Below are 22408 nucleotides of genomic sequence, written 5' to 3'. Positions count from 1 at the left end.
GTTGATGTTCATGGGACAGCTGAGCCATTCTCCCTTGTGAGAAACTGAAGAACATGAAAGACTCATAACTAAGTGCAAGTTTAATTGCAATGAAATATGGTAGAATAGCATCTGTGGTCAGTGGTTTCCTGACTTTCTCTCCACTAGCCAGCCCTACGTGGAAAGCTGGACAGAGACTCCCTCCTAGTCTTGCATCACATGGTTATGGTACTAAATTCCTTACTGCTTCCATCACTAGAGATCAGAAGGTTATCTTATGTTCAAACATAGTATATCCAAAATACTCATACTTTGGAAATGTCTAAAGCTCAGTACCAGTAATTGCATAACAGATTCTACGCTATGTACATTATATACAGCACAGTTGCCAAAAGCACTGACTGTGGCATTATAAGGCCTCTGGAAGATGCCCACCATGAGAGGTATTGGCCTAAACTGGAGATTCCTTTCCTTTTCTGTAGACAGCACTAAGTGCAGCAATTCATTCTCCACAAGGCAAAGCTCCAATGCTTTCTGTGCAAACGCAGCTTCCTCAGGCTTTTGGCCACTAAGGAAAAAGGTGTAGACTCCAGTTCTCTATGCAGGAGAGCTTATTTGGAGAACACACAGTGGCTGCAGAGGTAATAATTTTAAAATACTCTAGTGAGTGGCCAAAAGCAGTAAGAATCATGACACTCCTACGCCCCTTCTCCTTCAAGTCAGATTCACCCCTTTACCTGTAGCGGTCGGTATAGGGCATACTCATCTCTGAAGAGCTGATCATGATGACTGACACAATCTAGCCAGCGCCCATCAACTAGTGCTTGCCCAATTGCAATGGCTTGAACCCTGGAAGGATGAGAACAGAGACAGTTTGCTGCTTGTAAACACATGATTTATGGTACAAACATAGTACAAGTGGAGAATGTCATTTGCTATGACTTTTTACACCTCTGTATTCCACTGCTATACTTAACTAGATGCTTGCTGAAATATTGCGGAGGGCAGAGTGTAATGATTCAAGCATGGAGTTAGATGAAGAGACTCCCAGAGCTCTAAAACTGAGATGTCCAACAGACAAAATATACTGTTTGTACTCCTCCACTATCTTTAGCTTGAGTTGCACATATTGAACATCCCTGCTAAGTAAGGACACTGACTCTGTAAATATGAAAGCAATCTTAGTTTTATCTCCCTACTGCATAGTGAAATACCTCTGATTCTTTATACTTATTTACAGTGTTAAGAGTCAACCAGTTCCACCAAAAATTTAGCTATCAAACACTAATAGTGATCTCTGACCCCAAGGGCAGACTCACCCTTTGGAATACCAGTGAACTCAGCAGTCTGCTTTCTTCTAGGCTTGTAAAGATTGAAATGAATTTTTTATCCCCTCTTATCAACAAGGAAATGCTTTGTGTGGCCAAAAACTCCTTTGTGAAGCTGGGAGAACACATGTCTATGTTACAAAGCAGGAACCTTTGCAAGCAGATATCCAAAACACATGTAGCTTGGTCACCCTGCAAATTGCATTCTGTTTACCAAAATGGAGCACACAGCACTGTTCTCTGCCCTATTGAGTGACAGCTGTCCCATACACTGCCTCCCACGCCAGCTCCTGAGCCAGCCTGCCCCCGTGCCCTTTTCTGGGAGACCACGGGTAATCAGAATCATACTCGCAGGCAGCAAAGAAACAACATTCTGATATCCCTCTTTCTTGCTTTCTTGCAAAGCGGTCTCTCTCTGGAATCAAAGTTACCCTACGTTAGCTAAAACTCACAACCTTCTGCCACAGAGTCAGAAGACACCTATCTTCCTAAAGCATCAGGGTTACCTTACCTTGTTGTTATGTGCCCATTTCTGATGAGCCAGTTCACCAGCTCTTTTCCCACAATACAGTTGGGATGTGTCCGCAGCCAGTAGCGATGGTCTTGGAACTCCATCCCACTATTGTGATGGCAGATTTTCTTCCATAGATCTTTCAGCTGGACTGAGTCCTGGACAGGGAGATACACAAGTTATTTAGTAGTCGGACCTCAGCACTGGTTTCAAGAGCATCAGTCTGGGTCCTCAAATCAGACTCTCAAATACCCTCTACAAACAGGCACAAAACTCTAAGCCATTCTGCTTAACTTACATGAACGTGCAAAACAAACAGCAGACAAACATGGGATCAGCTCCTTACAACCCTCCTTTATATAAGGTCGGGAACAAAGAAGAAATGAGGCAATTACATTCAGAGTAAAGTGGCTTAGGGTTTTATTGGAGCAAGCTTTTCTACCACCCGCAAGATACTTATGCCCTCACTACTGCTCTCTTGCACCTTAGTCTAAAACTCAGGTGCCGTGTATAAGATCAAGGAAAATTCATCCTTTGCAAATGGATTTTATTCCTACACATCCTTTGCCCATCTCAGGTTTTATGAAGCACGCAAGTTCATTTGCCAGCCCAAATAAAGCAAGTACTCAACACTGCAATACACGCTGCCATGTTCAAGTTCTGACAATCCTTCCTTACTGAAGATTCTTCTGTACTGTCTAGTATAGAATATATATATATATATTAATATTTTATATAAATATAAATATATTTTAGACGTTGCTAGCTTCAGCCACTAAACAAAAAAAGTGGTGTACCCTGCCCAACTTAGTTAACCCTCTTGGAAGCTCTAAGTATTTTCTTCCCACCTCTTGGAACAGTTCTGACTATGCTGTGATCTTGTTTCACTCGTTCCACTTTGTACAACAACAACAGAAGTGCTTTAATGCAACTTTTAACCAATTTCAGCTTTCCATTTAACTGCCAGATCCACTTCATTCCACTTTCCAACAGATGCTCTGAGATCTAAGAGTTTTATTCTGCTTCCGTTACTGGGCTGCCTTTCTGCTATTACCTTCAGCACTGTCTGCCCTGGGCTTTATCCTAGCACCAACGTCAGCAGCTCCACTGCCACACCAGGTATAATGTCAAATAGGTTAGCTATAGAACACACCATAGAATCATAAGATTTGATGCAAATGGCAATTCAACAGTTAATCTGCCTTACATTTTTACTTTAACTCACATGGTGAGTTCAGGAAACTGAACAAACCGGCAAAACACAATAAACTTTTTCAACTCAAGGATTTTTACCTCTAATTCAGAGAAGTATGTGTTTGCTCCATGTATGTATATCTTCCCCTACTCTGTTTCATAAGCAAAGCTCATGAGTCTTCTAAATGCAGTACGTGAACTTTTCAATTACCTTCTGATACAGGCAGCTTCACATACTAAAAATCAAGAAACAAACAGTGGGAATTCCCAGCAGAACTTACAGTAACACTGCATCTTCTGTACTTACACGAACAGAAGTTACACTAGCAAGCCCCTTCTTCCTCAAAGAAGAAGACAGACCAAAAAATTAAACATGAAGCTGAAGCGCACTGGGACTTGATTACCCTTCTCCAATTTGCATTCATAGTGTTTTAGATTTGACTGTTTCTGCACTAACGTGCATGGAGTAGGGAGGTGTAAAGACATGCCTTAAAAATGCTTCTCTCTCACATGATTGTCCATTTACAGAGCTGTTCAACCAAGCAGGAACTAGAGTATTTCGATTTACTTGCACTCTGCTGACATCAGGCAAATACCTGACAATATAAAAGGTAATGTCCCTGATTTTACATATGGCAATCAAAAGTAATCTTCCATCTTTGAATGTGAAAAGCATTCCCCTTTTTTCCAATTGGCTTTGCCCCAGCTCTTGGAAACCTGTCTCTCCACCACAAAAAGAAACACCATTCTCTACTTAACGTTGCACAGTAACTGCTACCTACAACACTTCAGTCAGCAAGAAGAGGATAACAGGACTACTTAGAACATTCAGTTGCACATTGATTTTTCCTTGAAAAAGTACGTCACAATCTTTCAAAAAATATTAACATTTATTCTGCAAACAAGGGGAGGGGGTCAAATTACGTTCTGGTCCAATAAGCTGCAGCAGCTTTAACTTATTCATCAGAGAAACATTTTGAAATAGCCGTTTGGAGTTCCCCTTTAAGTAGCCTAAGAAGGGAAAAACCTGAGCTTGGAAAACGACAGAATCAGATCACTTGGTTCCAAATGCAACTGTGGCAAGTATAACACACACAGATCTACCATACACTAACTCCACAGCGTAACAAATTTCCTGAGACTAAAAATCTACACATATTTATGCAAATAGCACATATGACTTCAGGAAGACAGAAGAGCCCAAAGCAGCGTCAATATTCTCCATCCCTGCACCACCTGGAGTAGCAATCTAGGCAAGAATACTCAAGTAAGATCCTTGAAAGGCAGCAAGATACTCCCACTGCATGACACAAGGAAGCCAAACTTCATTGCTTTCACAGAGCAAGCCAAATAGAAGCCTGAAAGGTACCAGAAGGATTTTACGCTCATCCTCGCTGGTCTCTGCCTTCATATGTGTGCGACTGGCCTGGGGGCTGACGGATGTCTCATAGGAAGGCACCATCGGTGAACCCGACCGATCCAGCGACAGGTTAGTGATGCTGGCTGATCTGGAGTGCAGGAGAGAAGGATGGAATTGTAAGCATTCATTGTGTAGTGCTTCAGCAGAGCAGACAGTGATCTTGTGGCACACTAAGGAAGAACTTAAGTCTTTGATGCTGTTCATACTCCTCGATACAGACTTACTGACTAAAGCCCCCCTTTTTCACCCCCAGTCTAAGGAGAAGAAAGGATGCCCAGGAAGTAAGTGTATTGGGGTGGAACATTGGAGTGAAACGAAAACTTTTGTAAAGCTCTTTGTAGAAAGCAGTTAGAACTAAGTTCAGACACAGCAATTCTTATATGCCTGCATTTGAATAGAGTAGGAAAGGCATGACATGCCTGATAATTAGGAGGTCCAGCACTTTGAAGGCAAGGCAGATGCTGGCAAGGGCAGTTCATACCAGGATCCTTGTTCCAAGGCACTGAGATTCTCCCTACCCTTGAACCATTCAAAATTTCTCCTCCTCACATCTCTGAAATACATACATTTCCACTGGTGATGTCCAGTTTGCAGTGGAAAGAATTTTAAAAGTTAATCTGTCTGCTGGACTTGGAGGTCTCTCTAGTTGGCCATTTTCCCTTGTACTGTGATACAGAGCATTCACCTGATTCTCAGCCATTGGGAAATCCAGGCTAGGTACTCCAATACAAACATACTATTTTGCAATGATCATTGCAAAGCTACAAATGCAAATACATTTTCCAAATAATTCTGCTCCAATACCCCATAGCTAGATTAAGCCTCTGAATAAAGAGTACAAACTCCTCATTTCATAGCAGCTGCATATCTGCAGTATAAGCTAGTAATGCTAACAGTGTTGTAAGGAGTGCACAAAGACAATGTTTCTGCACACAACAACAGGGAAGATCAGAATTTCAATGCTGCACTGATCCAAGAGGCTTGCAGCAGCCTCAATGGTGAGAACTGTTGCCAGTTTTTACTCTTTGGAATGAAACTCAGATAGCTAACTAGCAAGCTCTATTCACACTTTTCTCAAGAGGATGATGTGGCTAATCCTAAGTGCAAAAAACTAAAGTTGAATGACTGCAAGGAAGTAGGAATTGAAGGTACTAAAAGCACAAAATCACTACTTTTTCCTGCTCTTTTTCTTGAGCAGGAGTCCATTTTAGTCATTTATGCAGAATCAAAAAGAAAGTATCTTGGCACTGTATCTGTATAACACTAAGGCATGGTAGCAAGCATTTTCTGTCCTAGGCATTCAAAGCAAGTTAGAACTCTAACAGTCTTCTACCGTTCAGACGCTGTAAGTTGAAAAGGATTAGAACTGATAAATCAGCCAGGCAGAGTAATGCAGCTTTACAGAAAGCATTCTTATGTGGAATATGAGATTGACATTGAAGCCCACAACTACGTTGTTTCACAAGAGCTGCCTTAACTGTGCTACCTATTAGTAAGCAGCAGGGATTTTTAATTTATGTAAAAGGATATTAAGCAAGAGCTAGAATAGTCACACTACATTTCATATCTCTGTTCTTATCATCACCAATGATATCCAGAACTCAAATGTATTTGGCTAGTCTAAAAACACAGGGAGATGTTGCAATGAAAACCCCTATCCTTTAAAAGAACCTGCAGAAAAGTTTTAATCCTCTGCAACGTTTAACTGACATACTTCCTCCCGCCATTAATTTGAGAAACAGTATCACATATCTCTCATCCACAGAGCAGACCGATAACAGAACGTAACTTCTGTCAATTGCATCTAGATGCACCCAGCCTGCACCTTCTTTGGTATCTGTCATCTAGAAAGAAGTATGGTCAATCTTGCCTCAAACAAATACCAAAAACTGCTTTGAGGAGGTCTAAAAGCTAGTACTGCTTAGCCCTGAGATTACATCCTGTGAATACAGTTGCAAACAGAAACACTTTTTAAATAAAAAGCTCACAAATTTGTTTCTACATGCTCAGTTTTGGCAGAAATGAGCTATATCTGATCATTACTCCTCAAATGTGAGCCCAGAGGGCTAAATACCACAGTGAGTTCACAAAGAGGCAGAGAGAGTTAACTTGAACTAGCAGTTTGGGCCTGTCAGAACCAGCTTAGAATCCTCCTCTCACTACATGTGTGAACAAACACCAAAAACTTTTTAAGTAGGCAATGTCAACTCACACAGGAAGCAGAACAACATCCTCAAGGTCTCTTGACATCACTGCAGATATTTACCACTCAACTTTTAACTCTGGACTCCTTGCCATGTTTGCCCAGAACTGACACCTGGTACTAGCTTATTCACCAAATTTTATTCCCCCTAGGTGAGATCTTCACCCCTCAGCAGTACAGTCAGTGTTTGCTTCCTCTCAACTGTCCCCATCACACAGAAGACATGAAGTAGTCCATCCCCTGAAAGGCACACCCAGCATCCTTCTCAGCTGAGTTCCCAAGTCCTTGCTGTCCCTGCCAGAACCCTCCAAACCACTCCACATTCTGTATTCACGGAACACCAATGTAAACAAGTTGATGAACATCTCTTGGCTCCAATACTGAAATTTGGATCATCTTTGCTCTGCTCTTCATATCTTTCCCTCATCTTTATTTCCCCAATTTAACCACAATGAAAATATTTAACTAGAAACACAGCAGAAGCACTGTGAAGTAGAAATTACTTGGTCTTCTCATACCAGACTATTTAATGGGATTACGCTCAAGCATTCACAAGTTATACCAAAGCTCTCATAAACATTTCAAATTCATTCCAGCATTGTGCTGCATAAAGATCTACAATGAGACTCTGGCCTAAGAAAACCAGGTAACTTTAACAAGATTATATTTAGTGCATCAGCAGAGGGACTGAGGGGTGGGAAACAATACAAAACAAAAGCAAAAGGGGAAAAAAACACATCTCTACCCCTTCTTGTCCTCAGACTTTGCCTCCCAGTACCATGTCTCTTTGCTACCCCCTTTTGTTCAGCTGCCTTGGAACTCTCCCTTTCTTAGCCATTTCCCTCCTTTTATTTCCTCCTTGCCACCACCTCCATTTGAATTACTCAGTAGCAAACTACAGGTTCCTCAAAGTAGCACATTTATTAGCAGGAACATGTACCTAAGTGGTCTTTTAGCCCAAAGAGTCTCATTTTAGACATGAAATAACATACTCAGTAGAAAAAAAAAAAATACAAAATATAGGCTTTACTGTGAAGAGCACGTGATGAGTGCATCCAGAACAGGAAATACGCAGATATGATGAGTTTACCTATTCCTAGCTGGAGACTTCCCTGCATCCTCCTGGACAGACCCAAGGCGCGCAGACAGTGTTGTAGTTGAAGAGTCTGGGTGAATCAAACTGTAGGAGAAAGGGGTGTGTTACAGATGTTTGAGAGACCTGGCACATGCAGTAACATCAGAACAGTTCCAATTAAAGTACAGTTCATCATGATGTTACCTTCAGATCCACTATAATTAAATCGATGAGATAATAGCGAAATCCTTCCCCATCTGTAGGCCAATGAAATCAGAGGGACAGCACTTATGAATTCTACCCACAGGCTCATGTTCTGCTCATCCCCCACCTCTTACATCAACCTGCCCTCTTTCCCTATATCCCTTTCATACAGATTTCTTCCCCTTTTATTACTTGCTATTCAGGGGCAATGCCTCTACCTGCAAAGTACTATCTCCAACACATCATCTTTACAATACAAACAATGATCTACTACTAAATAGCTCATATCAAGATGCAGAAAAGCTTCTGCAATTGCTTAACACAGTCACCTTTGCCCTGTTTCCCTTCAGTCCAGAAGGAAGGAGAGCAGATACACAAAAACCGAAAACATTCATTCCTACTTGCAAAACTATGAGATACAAGTCACTACACTCCCACCTACAACAACTGTACTGGTTGTGCTCTGGGATGTAGATATGTTACCAACACAATAAATGGTCTTAACAAGAAAATGTACACAATACAACTTTGTCTGAGTTGCTGTACTTGCCCAGAATACTCTACTCCCTGACTTTTAAAGGACATGACACTTCAAGTTAGTTGAAGTAGGAAGGCATGCTTCTGTGTTCCAGCCGTTCAAAGATTAGAGTAGCATCAGACAGGCAAATACAGAAGCACCCTCCTAAATACTTTTCTCACTTCTTTGTCACACATGATGAGAAGATGGCCTTATTCTGTATACAGTATTTTGGGAAGAGATTGAATTCCCAGGTTTTCTTCTGACAAAAACTACGTCACATACAGAAATCACATAATATCAAATAGTTTAGAAAAGTTTCCATATTTCAATTTGATGAGAAGAATATAAAAAGCAAGCACAGGATTAGAATCTTGTTCTAAATTCTACATGCTCTGAAACCAGCAGTTATCATCTCAGCATGTGACAGCCTGAAAACACAGTTAAGACTCTAGAGCTCAAGAAAAAGCCCTTCACCTTACCTTTGCCAGGTTAGATCCTCCTCCAGAAAGATGTTGCGGCTAGCTTTACGGCTCCCAACTGGAGTGCGAGGCTCACCAGGATCCAACACTGACACTGAACAAGCAGAATCTGACAGAGCATTTAAATCTTCTCCAATGGAATTGCTATCTGTGGAGTGTGCATAGCTTAAGGCTATTTTGCGGCAGTAAGTACAGGCTCGGAGATCCCCTACAAATAGAGAAACCAGACAGCCTAAGTGAACAGGAACAAAGAGTACGCTGTTCCTTTAGGATCAGGTGTGCAGTGGTAAGTAAAAGAAGGATTTCCTGTTTCGAAACATCTTTGCATGTTAAAGTCTAGTTCTCCTATTCCCTTAAAGAGCAAAACCCCAGATCATTATACACCAAGGGAACTACTCCAAGTCAACTATACCTAACATGTCTAACACATGATCACTTGGAGAGTAAGAGAAAAAGCACAGGGTACAACAATAGCTAGTAAGATGTGACATACGAGTCGATGTCTGGAAGTCAGAACTTTCATCTAGAAACATCTAGAGTTTGGTGATTAGCATTTGAAAGAGTTTCCCTTGCCCTCCATTAATAGCACACGGCCCACTTTCCAAAGTGAATATCCTTATTACATAGTGGCCATACTTGTTTTGTCATCACAGTGTAGGTACAAATAAGCAGACAAGGCATAACCCTACAACACACACGAGAAAAGGTAGAATTGTGTCCTGTCATCCCTTAAGGTTACTTCTAAGCCTGTAAGAGTCCTGTACAGCATATCTAGGAGATGTCAGAATCTGAAAGGCAATACCACAGATTCTCAGTGAATAAATCCTACCTGTGTAGCCCATGAATTTTCCAGGGATTTCTTGATTGCAGCATCTACTACAGAAGATCTGCCCACAAAGTCGACAGTGGTGCCTCCGACGGAAGGTGGTGAATTTCTCACTACAGTCATAGCACTCTTTGCACTGGCTGTCAGGCATCCAGTACTGCTTCAAGTCACTGTCCTACAAAGCAAGGCAACATAGAAAACTTTTTTGTAAATAAAAAAAAGCACGTTCATATTAATGATTGCTTTGTAGGCTGTGCACATTAAAGGATAATGTCACTTTTTCAAGTTTGTGCATGCACATACACGCCCACATGCACAGAAGTTTTTTCACAGTTCTATAGCAAGCCAGAAGACTAAGACAGTTCTTAATGGTGAGATTAAATCTAACAAGCCTTTGCCTTCTTGATCCAACATGGATGGAAACCAGAAGATGAAAAACAAAACGAAAACCATGAACTCTACGTAACAGTCAAGAAGCAACAAACAAAGCATCGATTGCCTCTCCCTTTTCATTTGCTCCTTGCACAGCAGGTCCTCAACCAACACAGCTTAGTATGGCTGAGGTTCAGTTTTTCAGAGGTTAATTAAGCTTTCAGGAATTTGCAATGCGAGATCATTTCAATAGCTAACACTAGGATGTCTTCTGAAATGATAAAGGACAAAACTATAAAGTTTTATTACATTGCCAAACTCCTCACTGTTCAGTAAACAGTTGTAAAAGCTGACTCTAAGACTGATGTAGCTTCAAAACTCCAGGTTAATTGCTATGTGAAGACAACTACAGAACACACATTCAGCAGATAATGTCATATACTGATTACACAGCAAGGGTGCAGCCACAGTTTGGTCTCAATTTTTAAGGCTTGAAAACAAAGAGGTGAAAACTCCATGTGCTGATGTAGCTATAAACAAAGTGAGACAAATCCATCAATTATAATTCTGAGCACGTCAGCTACAGTCACCATGGATGGAGGCAACTGCTAATGGTCACGTGACAGCTCTGACTGTGAATCATTCTTTGCTAGAGTTCAATTCTGGCAATGAGCCCTCTTAGAGGAACTGAATACATGGGATTTTTCTTAGGAAGAAAAAGAACGGCATAAATTTTCTTAAAACAAGCCAAGAATAAGCACAGAAAAGAAAGCTGATCTGACCAAGATGACAATTTCACGATGTATTTATCTAAAAGATCTTGTACAGAAAGAGGTCAAAACTGTTCAAGACAGTCTAGATAACTTGAACATGAATAATAAACTTCAGGCAGTTTTTGCTGTGGTTCTCTGCAGGACGAGCAAAGTCTCCGGTTCTACCACGTGGGCAGAATGCCTATTCTAGCCATAGCACATTCTATCCACATGCATAACCTCCAGCACCCCTACCCTCTACCACATTGCTTCTGCCACATTTACTTATGGCTGGGTGTTGAGGAACTCAGCCATTGCTGATTTCTCTGTATTTTGGGAGAAGTATAGAGGAAGGAAACTAGAAACATCTTGTAAGTCCTTTGCCTTGCTCAGCTTGAAGCCAACATTCATAGCAAGAAAAGCCTACAAGGCAGGATTCAGAACAGAAACCCGTTACTCTTAGCAGTAACATTCAGGATGTAACATGTGCCTTCTACAATAGTAATGTGGTCTCCTCTAGATCTAAGCCAACTCCGTAGTGAGAAGAAACTTGCCTGAAGTGACTCAAGCAAGACGTGTTTGCAGGCAGGGGCAGCAAGGCATCATCATGTGTACACATGTCAGTATGCTGACAACTGAAAGACCACTCCCAGAGAAAGATCTAGACTCATTAGTTTACAGCTGCATCCTGCCTGTTTGAACACCAGTTTCCCAATCACCTCGAAGATAAAATTTCCAAGGCCTTCCGAATCTGTCAAAAGTTGAAAAATAAGTGAGGGCCATACTCGATGTCCTGCCAACTGCAATGAACAGCTTTAGTTTCACCCCTCAAAATATCACTCTCTGTCAAAGCAAAGTTTCTTTTACAAGCAGAATGGCACTTCAGTGAGTTTACTCAAAGTCCACCAGCAAAAGCTGTCAAGACAAAAGCCTTTTTCCAGTTTAATTTAATTAAACATACTTTTGCCTGTTCGTGCCTTGTGTTCTCAGACACAGCTTTTTATATCATGACTTATAAATAGTTGTGGTTTCTTCTCTTGACTAGATCCTCCGGTTGAAGGCCTCATTCAAAACAGCAGAGGGAAGCAAAAGCAGCACATTAATAGCAACCACCAGACCACTGTCAGTTGAGTCAAAACGGTTAACAGAACAAGACTTTCAAGTGAATACTGCCGAACATTCATTACCACAGTAAACAGATCTGATTCATCCCTAGAACTCCTGTTACTCTTTCTGATAGGCAATGTGTTTCTCCTCCCCAAGGAGTGCCTTCAAGGAAGAAAATAGTCAGGTAATACTAGATAAGGTAATACAGAAATGGGAAGTACTGTTAAATGGGAACATCTAGTGTAGGTTCAAAAAAATGAACAATTACAGACCTCTGACATGTCAAAAGCAGCCATCAGCTTAAATTATTTCCCATGCACTCACACAATGAGTTCTGATTTCATTCACTCATCCTTCAAACATTTGAAAAAAATCTTCACGATACATAAAAAAATGAAGACCAAATAGCTCAGTACACAGCTCAGTTTCTAGATGCTTCGGCATACAAACCCCTCAGAAGTACCTGGCTCTTCCCTTCCATGATTTCTTTGAGGCGCTTCAAGACGGTGCTGAGGCTTCTTAATTGAACTGCTGTTCGAGGATCATGACCTCCAAGAGGAGGTTCCACTTTCCTTCGATTGTCTGCAAAGGAAGGGAGAGTGGCAACACTCATTCCATGGCACATCCACATTTACACCACAACATAAACCCTATTGGAGAGAAATGTTTGCATAAATAGGCACTTCACAAAGTTACAGCGTGCATCATTTCTTGCCCTTACACTCCTCTCCTCCAAAATGAGCTTTTGATGTCTGATAGCTTACTTTGGCATTTTAAATACTATTCTCGAAGTGTTTACAAAAACCCATTTAAATTCTGAGAATTATAACATCTTTTACAGAAGTAATTTTCAGTTTACTATATTAATCTTGCAATATCCTTTTAGAAAGCTGTGAAGTCATGCTTTAGAATGCCCTCTAGGATATTAATACTCACAAAATAACTGTAACAATTATTACCTTCCTTCTAGGACTGGTATGAGTCAATGGCTTAAGCTTAGCTTACTTACAAACGACTGCAACAAGTCTAAGAACTCCATAGCTCAGTTGCTATTACATTCAGTAACTCAGAATAAAATTTATCCAGAAGTTAGATACTTAAAAAAAGTCAAGCTGCTGAGAACTTATACAGGCATTCTTACTTAACTACAGTAAGAGACTACTGAATAAGAATATCATACAGTTAATTTCTTCCCTGTAAATGCGAGATTGCTTTGAATCATTGCTGTACATGTTACAAACTGGGTCCTTCTCTCCAAGAAGGATCTGCAGATAGTGCTGTATTTAACCAACATGTCAGGGTCACCTTTCTAAATAAACAATTCTTCTGAATAGTTTGAAGTTTCTTACCAGCTTCGCCGCTCTCCATCTGACAATTGGCATTTTAATCTGATTCCCTCAGTACAGGAAAAACAGACACGGCTGCTTTTTGTTTACAGCTTTAGAGAACACTGATGTCAGCAGAAACGCTGACAGCACCAGCAGAAGGCTGTTAACTGTTGCACTGCAGTGAGAACTCAGCTGTGCCTCTGTGTGCAGGAGATCAAAACCCTTAGAGTAATGTGATTAAAACGGCAAGATTCCATGCCTTCTTTTCAGGTTCTTAGTAGATATTTTTAGCTAATTAAGTTAATTGTATATGCATGTAATGAACTCTGTACAACACAGAGTGACCTGAGTACTCAAATCCAGTGGCTAGCCACTTGGAATTTATTTAAAAGCCAAATAAGCATGCTTTCTAACAGAACCAAGTTTTTCTAGGGTGATTTAAGTGACTTTTTCAGGAAGTTATTATCAGGTCTCCTGCCCAATTAACCACAAACGTTGTAAGGAAAGTGATTACTAAATTATGAACATACTCAGTGCTGAGGAAATGTCATGTCTTACCCTCCACCGGGCCTCTTGTTAGTTAAAGGCTGCTTGCTGCATTACTTGCTGTGTTTTCTTTCCATTTCTTTCCCATCCACACTGTTCCTGAACATGGACTCTGTATGCCAATTGAAACCCATACTGATTTCCAATTTGACTTATTTCTATCCTATTTGTCCCCCATATGCTACAAATTAACTCTTAAAGAGCCAAAAAAAATTTCATATTTCAACAGTAATCCTCATCCTTCCTACCAATATTTATAGCAGCAAAATCTACACATCCTCTGAAATACAATGTTTTCTGCCTTTTCTTACTGATCTGTGATCTGAATCTGGACTGTGATCACTACAAATGTAGAACACTATTCCAGCTATAACCACCTACTAAGCTTACATGTTCTTTTGAGTTCAATTCAGAGATTTGCTGAGCTGACCAAACACTAACATCAGATGTGGAACTTCACACAGTCTCAACAATGAACAAAGAACCCTACCAGGGTTACCACAGTTTTGATAATGCAACATTAACTGCTTTCCAGTTGCCATGGCCAAAGCACACAGTTTCACATTCAAGCTCACTGTAATGGCTTGAACACTGTACATCGGTGACTTGAGGAAAGTGCAAAGTATGCCATTTTCCAAGGCCTTTTTTCAATGAAAAAGATGCTCGGGTAATAGGTCACGTTCTTCATGCTTCCCAACAGCCACCACATAATTTCCTTAGACCTTCTTCCTTCTCATATGATCGCTGTCCCTTTTTCACATCTACTAAGCCCCTTTGCCTGTCAGTCTGCTACTATCTTGTAGCACCAGCAGCTTTATTGTAACAAGTTAGAATCACTTTTACTACCAATGCTCCCTCTCCAATTTGTCAGTGTATCTAATTCTCCTTAAACTGGATTTGATAGCTGGGACATCATGCTACTACTCAAGCATCCTCAAACTACTTAGGTTCAATCAAGCACTTGGAAAGCACTCAGCTGGCAGCACACACAGGTGGTACACACACACACTCCAGTATAGCCAGCTGGGTGCTTTGTTTCTGTAAGAGCAGTTCAACTTCTTCAGCTGGAAATCCAGTAAAGAATGCAGCACGTTACCCTAGAGCAGGCATGTCCAATCAGATATTCAACTCCAAAATCTGAATGTGACTCTTTACCAAACTTTGGCAATTCCTGTCTTAACAGAGAAAAATATCCCTTGCTTCACAATCACACCTTATTCATGCCATTGCTTTTTAGAAATATACACACTTTGAACAATTACTGTCAACAATGACATACAGGGAGAGTAAAATTTCATCAGAAAGCTCTCATGAACACCTTAAGACCTCAGTAAGAATTGCAACCACTGCTACTGAACCCAAGTGGTGCGTTAGTTTCACAAAAGCAAGGTCAAATATCACACTAGTTTTTATGGTTTTGTTTCTCTCGGTTTAATGGTTTAAGAAAATTATTTTAAATTGAAATGCTTTGTTACTTATATATTAACAACACTGCTTATCTTGTAAAGGCTGATCTGAAAGTAGTGCCTCCCATTTTATTACATTGGCCTGTAACATCAGGGGTGGATGTTGGTGGTATGGCAGTAGAGGTTGAACCCTCTCACCAATACTCCATTTCATTTTGTTGCTGCATGACACCAACAGAGGGGCAGTCTGACAAAATGGTGCCTCACATGGGAGCGCGTATGAAGAAAAGGGTGTCACTGAATTCTTCCATGGGAAAAAATGTCACCCGCTGACATTCACTGATGCTTGTGAACATATATGGAGACCAGATAGTGAATATGAGCATAGTGAGGCAACGGGTGGTGCATTTCAGCAGTGGTGACAGCAGGTCACTTTTGCTGGTGCAGACTGTTATGAGCACTGCATGCAGGCTCTTGTTCATCACTAGTGAAAATGCATAGCTAACGGTGGTGACTATGTTGAAAAAATAGCGTTTGGTAGCTGGGAATTTGCTCTATCAAACAGTATTATTGTGCTCTTTGTATACATTGTTGTTTCTATCAAAATAAAAAGGAGGCATTACTTCTGGAGCAACCTAGGTATATGCTGCCCAAGACGATTCCTGTTCACTAAATGCAGCCCAGACAAGCCAAAAGGTTGGACATCTATGCCCTAGAGGGAATACACAAGTCAGTGCAGACTGTCAGTACTGGTTTTTCTGCCATACAACACAACCCACAAAGTATCTTTGACCTAAACCTGGTATCCAGCAGTTCCTCCTATTTTCACAAATGCCATTACATGCCAACATAATGTTTTGATGTAAGCAGTCCTAAAGGAAACACACAACTGCAATCCCACACATTTGATACTAGACACTCTCCTACAAAAGCCACCATTCCTTCTTGTCTTGCACTTGCAGTTGCCAGACAGCATGGTCCCTGAGGAACAAAAATATCTCCCTTGCAGGCAGTGCAAGCTAATGGATCGATCAAGGGTAGGAATCAGCATCTTCAGAAGCAATTCCATTCCATTACTGCATAGAGGCACCAGCAGCCTTGCTCCAAGACCTTTATTTATTTATTCATTTGAATTTGCTTAAACTTGGCATAATATTTAAACTCAAGTAGACTAGAGAGACCTTGGTGAAGGACTTAAGCATTTTCCTGCTTACGCTTGTCCCTGTTGTTTGGAACAATCTCTTAAGAACAAAGGCCAAAGCTAAAAAAAAACACTCAAGACTTGCAGATACAATGTTACAAGAAAACTCAGCTAGATCAGACACCTCACTGACGCTGAACAGAGTGGGTGAATTGAACCACAAATCAAGGCATTTGTGTAAATCACATCACTTACTTTCATGCTTAGGTGTCTGAGCAAGTAAAAATACCCGCAGTAAGAGTTACAAATAAGTTCATGATTCTTTTTAGTTAGGAGAACAATTTAAAAGATCTTTTTCTGCAATCCAGCATTAGCTACAACGGCAGAAGTTGAATTCTCTTTCACTCCATATTTGGAAATCCTCAAAGATCTGTTCATTCAGTACCTCTGAAGACAATGAAGCATGAGAATTGATTTTCTAAAGCTCGTTTCTGAAAAAAAAGTAAAGCCTGATTTGAGGGGAGGGAAGAGGCAAAGATTTTTCCCTCCTCAAATACAGCAACATGGACCTGAGGAAGCCCTGCAAAGCCTCTCCACCCAACCCATAGGCTTTTACTTGAATTACATAGCTCGTGTTTGTTACAGCACCAAGGTTAGTAGCAGATGCAGAAAATGATTAATCCTGAGTCAGGCCACTCAGCACCAAGTATCACAGAAATTTCTTCAGGAAGTCAGCAAGTTCAGTTTGGTCTTCTTTTATTTCCTTCCTGATGGAACTCCTGTTTCTAAGCATACTTTCATCCAAACCCAAGAACAGGTATTAATTTTCTGAAAAGTACTTGGAATAACCCAGCAACAGTTTCTGACTAAGTCTTACTATTCTGGCTGCACACTCCCAGCAGATGTCAAACATGAAGGTTATTTCTGCCTTCTACTGTACCAAATCACCTACCTTGCCTAGAGGTTTCTAACCCACAATCCAGAGATACCGCCTAAGTGATTTACAAGAGATAACTAAGAGTGAAATAAAGTAAGTTGACAATGAAGCCAAGAGCACACAGCTGTACTTGGGGTGCTTAAGAAAAACCCTGGGGAAGAAAATAAAAAATTAAAAAATAGCCCACATCATATCAAACAAACAACCCAACTTCCTTGGTTTGTTGAGACAGGTACAACTGAATAGCACAAACAGCACCAGAGTGCAGTGAGGAAGACAATGGACGTGGTTTCTGGACTAAGCACTTTTCTTAGTCCAGAAAAAAGCACACACATTATGTTTAAGATCTGATGTGTTTGCAATAAGTACCATACTCTTGGAAATAGTGCCTGGCGCAGGATCTTTACCCAGCCTTGCTCAAGACTATCAAACAGATCTCGGGGGGGGGACCTCTGCAGTCCCTACTAACCAGCTATTCCATGTCTTCAGAAGTGCAACTGTATAATGGCTTTATGAAATCACATTCAACTCTCACTCCAGCTACAAGAAACTTAGTACAGCATGTGGTAACTGATTCTAGGTTACAAATAAAAAGGTTCAGACAAGTACCTCTTCAATTCCCCTCCACACAGCTAGAAGGAAAAACTCTTTTGATGACACCAACAGCAATCTCATTCGGACCGAGCTTTTGGAGTTTGCACATTGCTATTAAGAAACTGAAGTCTCTCAGAACAACATGCCCTTTTTCACTATCAAGATTCAAGTTGTTTTAATACATTGAACATATTTTGACAGCCTCTTCCATTCCAGAGTTTTGCCATTGAAACAGCAGAACCACCACCAACTGGTATTTTGCTGGAACCCTGGAAAAGATGGAGGTATGCTTCTGAGGTTGAAGTGCAACCTCGCTTACTGAAACAGTGTAGCCTGATACCAAATTCCACTGCTGACCTACACAATGAATCCTCTGTTCACCTCCTTTCACCTCATTCCAAAGCAACCCAGACTGGCTGGTATGATATTCCCCTGTAGCATAAGGAGATGAAATTACCTAGGGTTGAGGAAGATCTTCTTTGTAGCTCACCAGTTAGTTGTTTTTTGTACGGAACTGGTGACCGCAGAGACTGAGCCCTGGGGGGATGCTGAGGACTGGACCAGCTGCTGCTTAGTGCCTGTGAATCAGTCTGTGCTGCTTCTGCTCTCTCCGCTGGGGATGAAAGCCTGCCATCATCTGGAGTTGACAAAAAGCAAAAGAAAAAAAACAACCAACCATTCAGATAGGACAGTGAAAATCAGTAGAATATGCGAAACCCTCATTTGGATCATTATTATATATAACAAAACATACGTATTTTTAGTCTGAAAAGTGCCATAAAAACATCAGTTCAGAAACATCCCTAATGTGAAAAGTGTTTTAAAAAAATAGCAAGCAGGAACTATTTCTGACACGGAATAGCTACCCTTTATAATAAGCTTCTGCCCTCAGAGGAGATTTTCAGTTATGTTATCAGCCAGTCCTGTGGTCACTTTAAAGTTACCACAGTCTTTAATAAACTACTCTTCTCTGTCAGAGGATCAAGCATAGACCTGTTCTCAGTGATTCCAGTAACGTGCCCATCTTGTGTGCTGTTTCACAGACGTTTTTTTCCATTCTTTCAAAACAGTACTTTGCTGACTCCAGCTACATTTGCCAGAGACAAACAAACTAAACCAATATTGACCAAATTTATGTTCCTCTCAATAAATTAATTAGGACAGGTGATATTCTACTGTACAAACTAACAGTGGTCATATCAAGCAATCATTTTTCATCCTGCCTAAGAATAGTCTGAACAGATCATCTTGCTTACACAAAAATCTATCTTGGCTCCTTTTCCTCAGAAAGTGTGCTTCACAGAGCTGGAAAATGAACAGCATAAACAAAAGCAGCTGACTGGGCTGCCATCTCCAGCAGAGACAAAGGCAGTTTTCCCACGATGCACTCAGGTGCATTCTTTCACCATTCTATGCTAGATTCTTCAAGAAACCAAAACCAGAAACTCACATAGTTCTATAAGAGCTTGCCTAACAATAACCTAAGTGTTTTCCTGATAGACGCAGCACAAAGGCCAGCATCAACTACAACATTTTAGTTTACAAAACCTTCATAACGCTCGACGGAGAACACCTAAGCCATACAAATTAAGGATGGACTTCCCATAAGTACACTGCTTTTTTGCAGCTCCACTGCCTGCCACCCAAACGAAGGTATGGAGGTAGATGAGGAGTGGAAGAAGTCTGGAATAAGAACTTGCTTTGGAAAGGCGAGCAGATATTTCACTCATATAAGCTGGCAAAGGGTTACTGCTGGTTTTGGCCCTGAAAACTTAATACAAGCAAGGGACACTCAGACAGCCAGATAAGAAGCACTGTGCATTTTGCACTGTCTGCTGACTGGCTTGTCTCTGACCTTCACAGGCGACCACAGAGCTCAGGTGCAAGATGTTGGCTATCTTCTCCCACAGCAAAGCTCTACAATGTCACCCAAAAGCAAGGCGTAACATTCCACACAGAAGATCGACTCACCATCCACTTGGCCAGTGGTCTTACATTATACTCTTATGTTCAGAAGTGTTTCCACAGATTTATGTGGCAGCAGAAGCCATGAATAAAACAGCACAAAACGCATGCAAACACGTTCTCCCAAGCGCTTACCCTTGCTGAAACGGAAGAGATTTACAAAAGAGCTGTAGGCTGACTTAAAAGGAGGCTCATCCTGGTCAGGAGTCAGGGGTTTGAAGTGAGTGAGATGAGATGGACTGCTAGGGGAACGAGGTAGATCACTGGTAGAATCCAGTGTCGGAGACTGCTTGTCATCTGCTGCCATTTCACGTGCCCTAAAAACAGTTCAGCAACACACATTATACATAAGGTGGTGAAGCAGATCTCTTCAGTCAACCAAAAAAGAGGCGTCTCAAATGCTGAGGGAAACGTTCAACCCACCCACCACATACATCTGCTATTAGCACAGGTCAGAGGGCCAGAATTAGGGTTCCAAGTCGCCTCTTTGGTCAGTGACAAGACAGCAGCACCACAAGAGGTAGCAATTCAGAGTTGCTAGCTAAAGATCCAGAGCAAACAGATTAAGAAAACAAACACCCACAGAGCCTGACAACATGTTCTGGCAGTTGCGTTATGGGATTTGACTTGTTTGAATTTTTCAAATGCAGACTCCACGTGCATGCAGAGAAGTTCAACTTCAGATTAAAAAAAAAGCATTAATACTGTGACATCTGCAGCCCTTGTAATGACTAAACTGGTGTACCTCAGCAAGCACAAGACACACTTCTTTTTCTGGCCAGGTTCACTTCAGAATGGGCAATACAATGAAATGTACATAAAAACAGGACTGGAAGACTAAGTTTGTTTGGTGGCACACAGCTTCGTTCCCTCCGCGGTACAATGCAGAACCTCATGCAAGTCACTGGCACAGCAACCCAAGCTGTGTTCTATTTGCTGCTGTACCTAACACCTGCAAACTTCCTTGTTTTCAAGAGTAACTACATTAAAGGAAGGAAAGGGGAGGAGCTGTGTTAGGAAAGTCATACTTGTTGACCCCACTTGCTGTGTATCAAAGCTGACGTTCATATGGCCCAGAGTCATACTTTCCCACATGCTAAATCCTTAAGGCTCAACAGACTCCTGATATCTTCCACTCGTAATGCTATTCCTACAAGCTAAGGTACTTACTTCCTTCATCTTTACTTAAGCATGACTGAAACATCTGACAGAGCCACAACACAGGGAGCTGATGTGACCACCTGACCCCCTTTATCTCTGCCCAGGATCAAAACCGTTTAACAGCCTATTTCCTGCCTGGCAGCTGATGCATGCTCCTTTTGAAGTCACAGTTCCCACAGCTGTTTCCTACAGCATATACCCATTTTGCTGTCTGGAACATTTTCTTTTAAGTTCTCAGAACTCCCAATAACAACCCCCACGGTTTCTGCATGACACTGGGAGTGCTAACAGACTGCACTGCATGCAGCTCAGGCGCTGAGATCTGACTGCTCCCACAACAAACACACAACGGAAAGTATCCCTAAGTTACCCATAGGACTCCTCAGCACATTGCCCTGAACAGCAAGCACCCTGGGTTCATGCTTTCCCGTAATGTTCCCATAACCCTAAAAGAAAACAAAGACATTGTTCAAAAAGCGTATAGAAAATGCCTTCTTCAGGTAAATTCGGATTAGCTTTTTCAATCCTGAAGGTAATTGCTAACTTCCATTCCAAACAGTGCACGCAGAAGGTGCCTGTGCTCCTCCCCACAGCGCCAAATCAAAACACCCTTACAGAGCCCAACAGCAATCCCACAGCAGCCAAATCACCTCACAGCAGCCGGCTGCGGCCTGGCAGGGCGGGAGAACAAGAGAGTTCTGGTACGTGCACACAACGCATATGTGGGTCTGGAAAATAAACTTCACCTTCGAGAAAAAGAAAAACAAAACAACCTGCTTGCTTCTATGGCGGCAGCAGCAGCCCCGCTAAAGCTGACGGGAGAAGGAGCGCGTTCCTCGGCAGTGACCCCACACACACCGGGCTCCCCGCGGCGGGAGGCGCGGCCCGGGCAGCGGCACGAAGCAGACGCGTGCCCGGCTCCTCACCAAGCAGCGACGGGGGACGCGTTTAAGGCCATTTCAGCTGCGACACCGCCAGCGATCACGCGCTGCCCGCCAGCAGAGCGCCAGCAGGGGCGCGTGCCAGGGCGGGAACCGGCGGGCGCTGAGGCCGGCAGGAGGCCGCGACACCCGCGGAGGCCCCCGGGGCCACGCACGGCTCGGCACCGCCCGGCCCGCGGCTCCTACGGCCGGGCGTTCGGACGCTCAGGACCGAAGCGCGGCTGCAGGACGGCCGCCCGGGGCGGCGGCCCCGCAGCGTTCCGTGAGGCGGGGTCTCGCCGAGGAGCCTCGCGCGCCTCACCGGCCGCCTACAGCGGCCGAATACCACACGAAACCGCGCAACTCTCACCTGCCGCCCGCGGGTACCGGGCCGGGTGCAGGCCGCAGGCGCGGGCACCGCCTCTCCCCACCCCGCCCGC

General features: G+C 42.2%; 1 protein-coding gene across 10 annotated transcripts in view; it reads right to left on the bottom strand.

Moving 5' to 3' along the window:
- The window catches only part of PIKFYVE (phosphoinositide kinase, FYVE-type zinc finger containing), a 64151-nt gene that overhangs the window by 41369 nt on the left and 374 nt on the right, over positions 1–22408 (bottom strand). For 3 of the 10 annotated variants that reach the window (XM_040703665.2, XM_421967.7, XM_015289536.4), the window contains exons 1-10: positions 22339–22365; positions 20023–20204; positions 18380–18559; positions 12434–12552; positions 9743–9914; positions 8914–9121; positions 7726–7815; positions 4382–4520; positions 1819–1976; positions 717–828 (exon numbers count right to left, since the gene is read on the bottom strand). In XM_040703665.2, coding sequence (XP_040559599.1) covers positions 717–828; positions 1819–1976; positions 4382–4520; positions 7726–7815; positions 8914–9121; positions 9743–9914; positions 12434–12552; positions 18380–18559; positions 20023–20194 — 1350 coding nt within the window. In that variant the 5' untranslated portion in view covers positions 20195–20204; positions 22339–22365. Of the gene's footprint in view, positions 1–716; positions 829–1818; positions 1977–4381; positions 4521–7725; positions 7816–8913; positions 9122–9742; positions 9915–12433; positions 12553–13319; positions 13373–18379; positions 18560–20022; positions 20205–21418; positions 21495–21698; positions 21795–21821; positions 22366–22408 lie in introns of those variants that run through there. The other 7 variants (XM_040703669.2, XM_040703670.2, XM_046943850.1 and 4 more) reach the window with 6 other exon arrangements.

Source organism: Gallus gallus, chromosome 7 (genome assembly GCF_016699485.2).
Source record: "Gallus gallus isolate bGalGal1 chromosome 7, bGalGal1.mat.broiler.GRCg7b, whole genome shotgun sequence".
NCBI lineage: Eukaryota > Metazoa > Chordata > Aves > Galliformes > Phasianidae > Gallus > Gallus gallus.
Note: the sequence above shows the minus strand (reverse complement) of the source record. Positions and strands in the feature narration are given on the sequence as shown.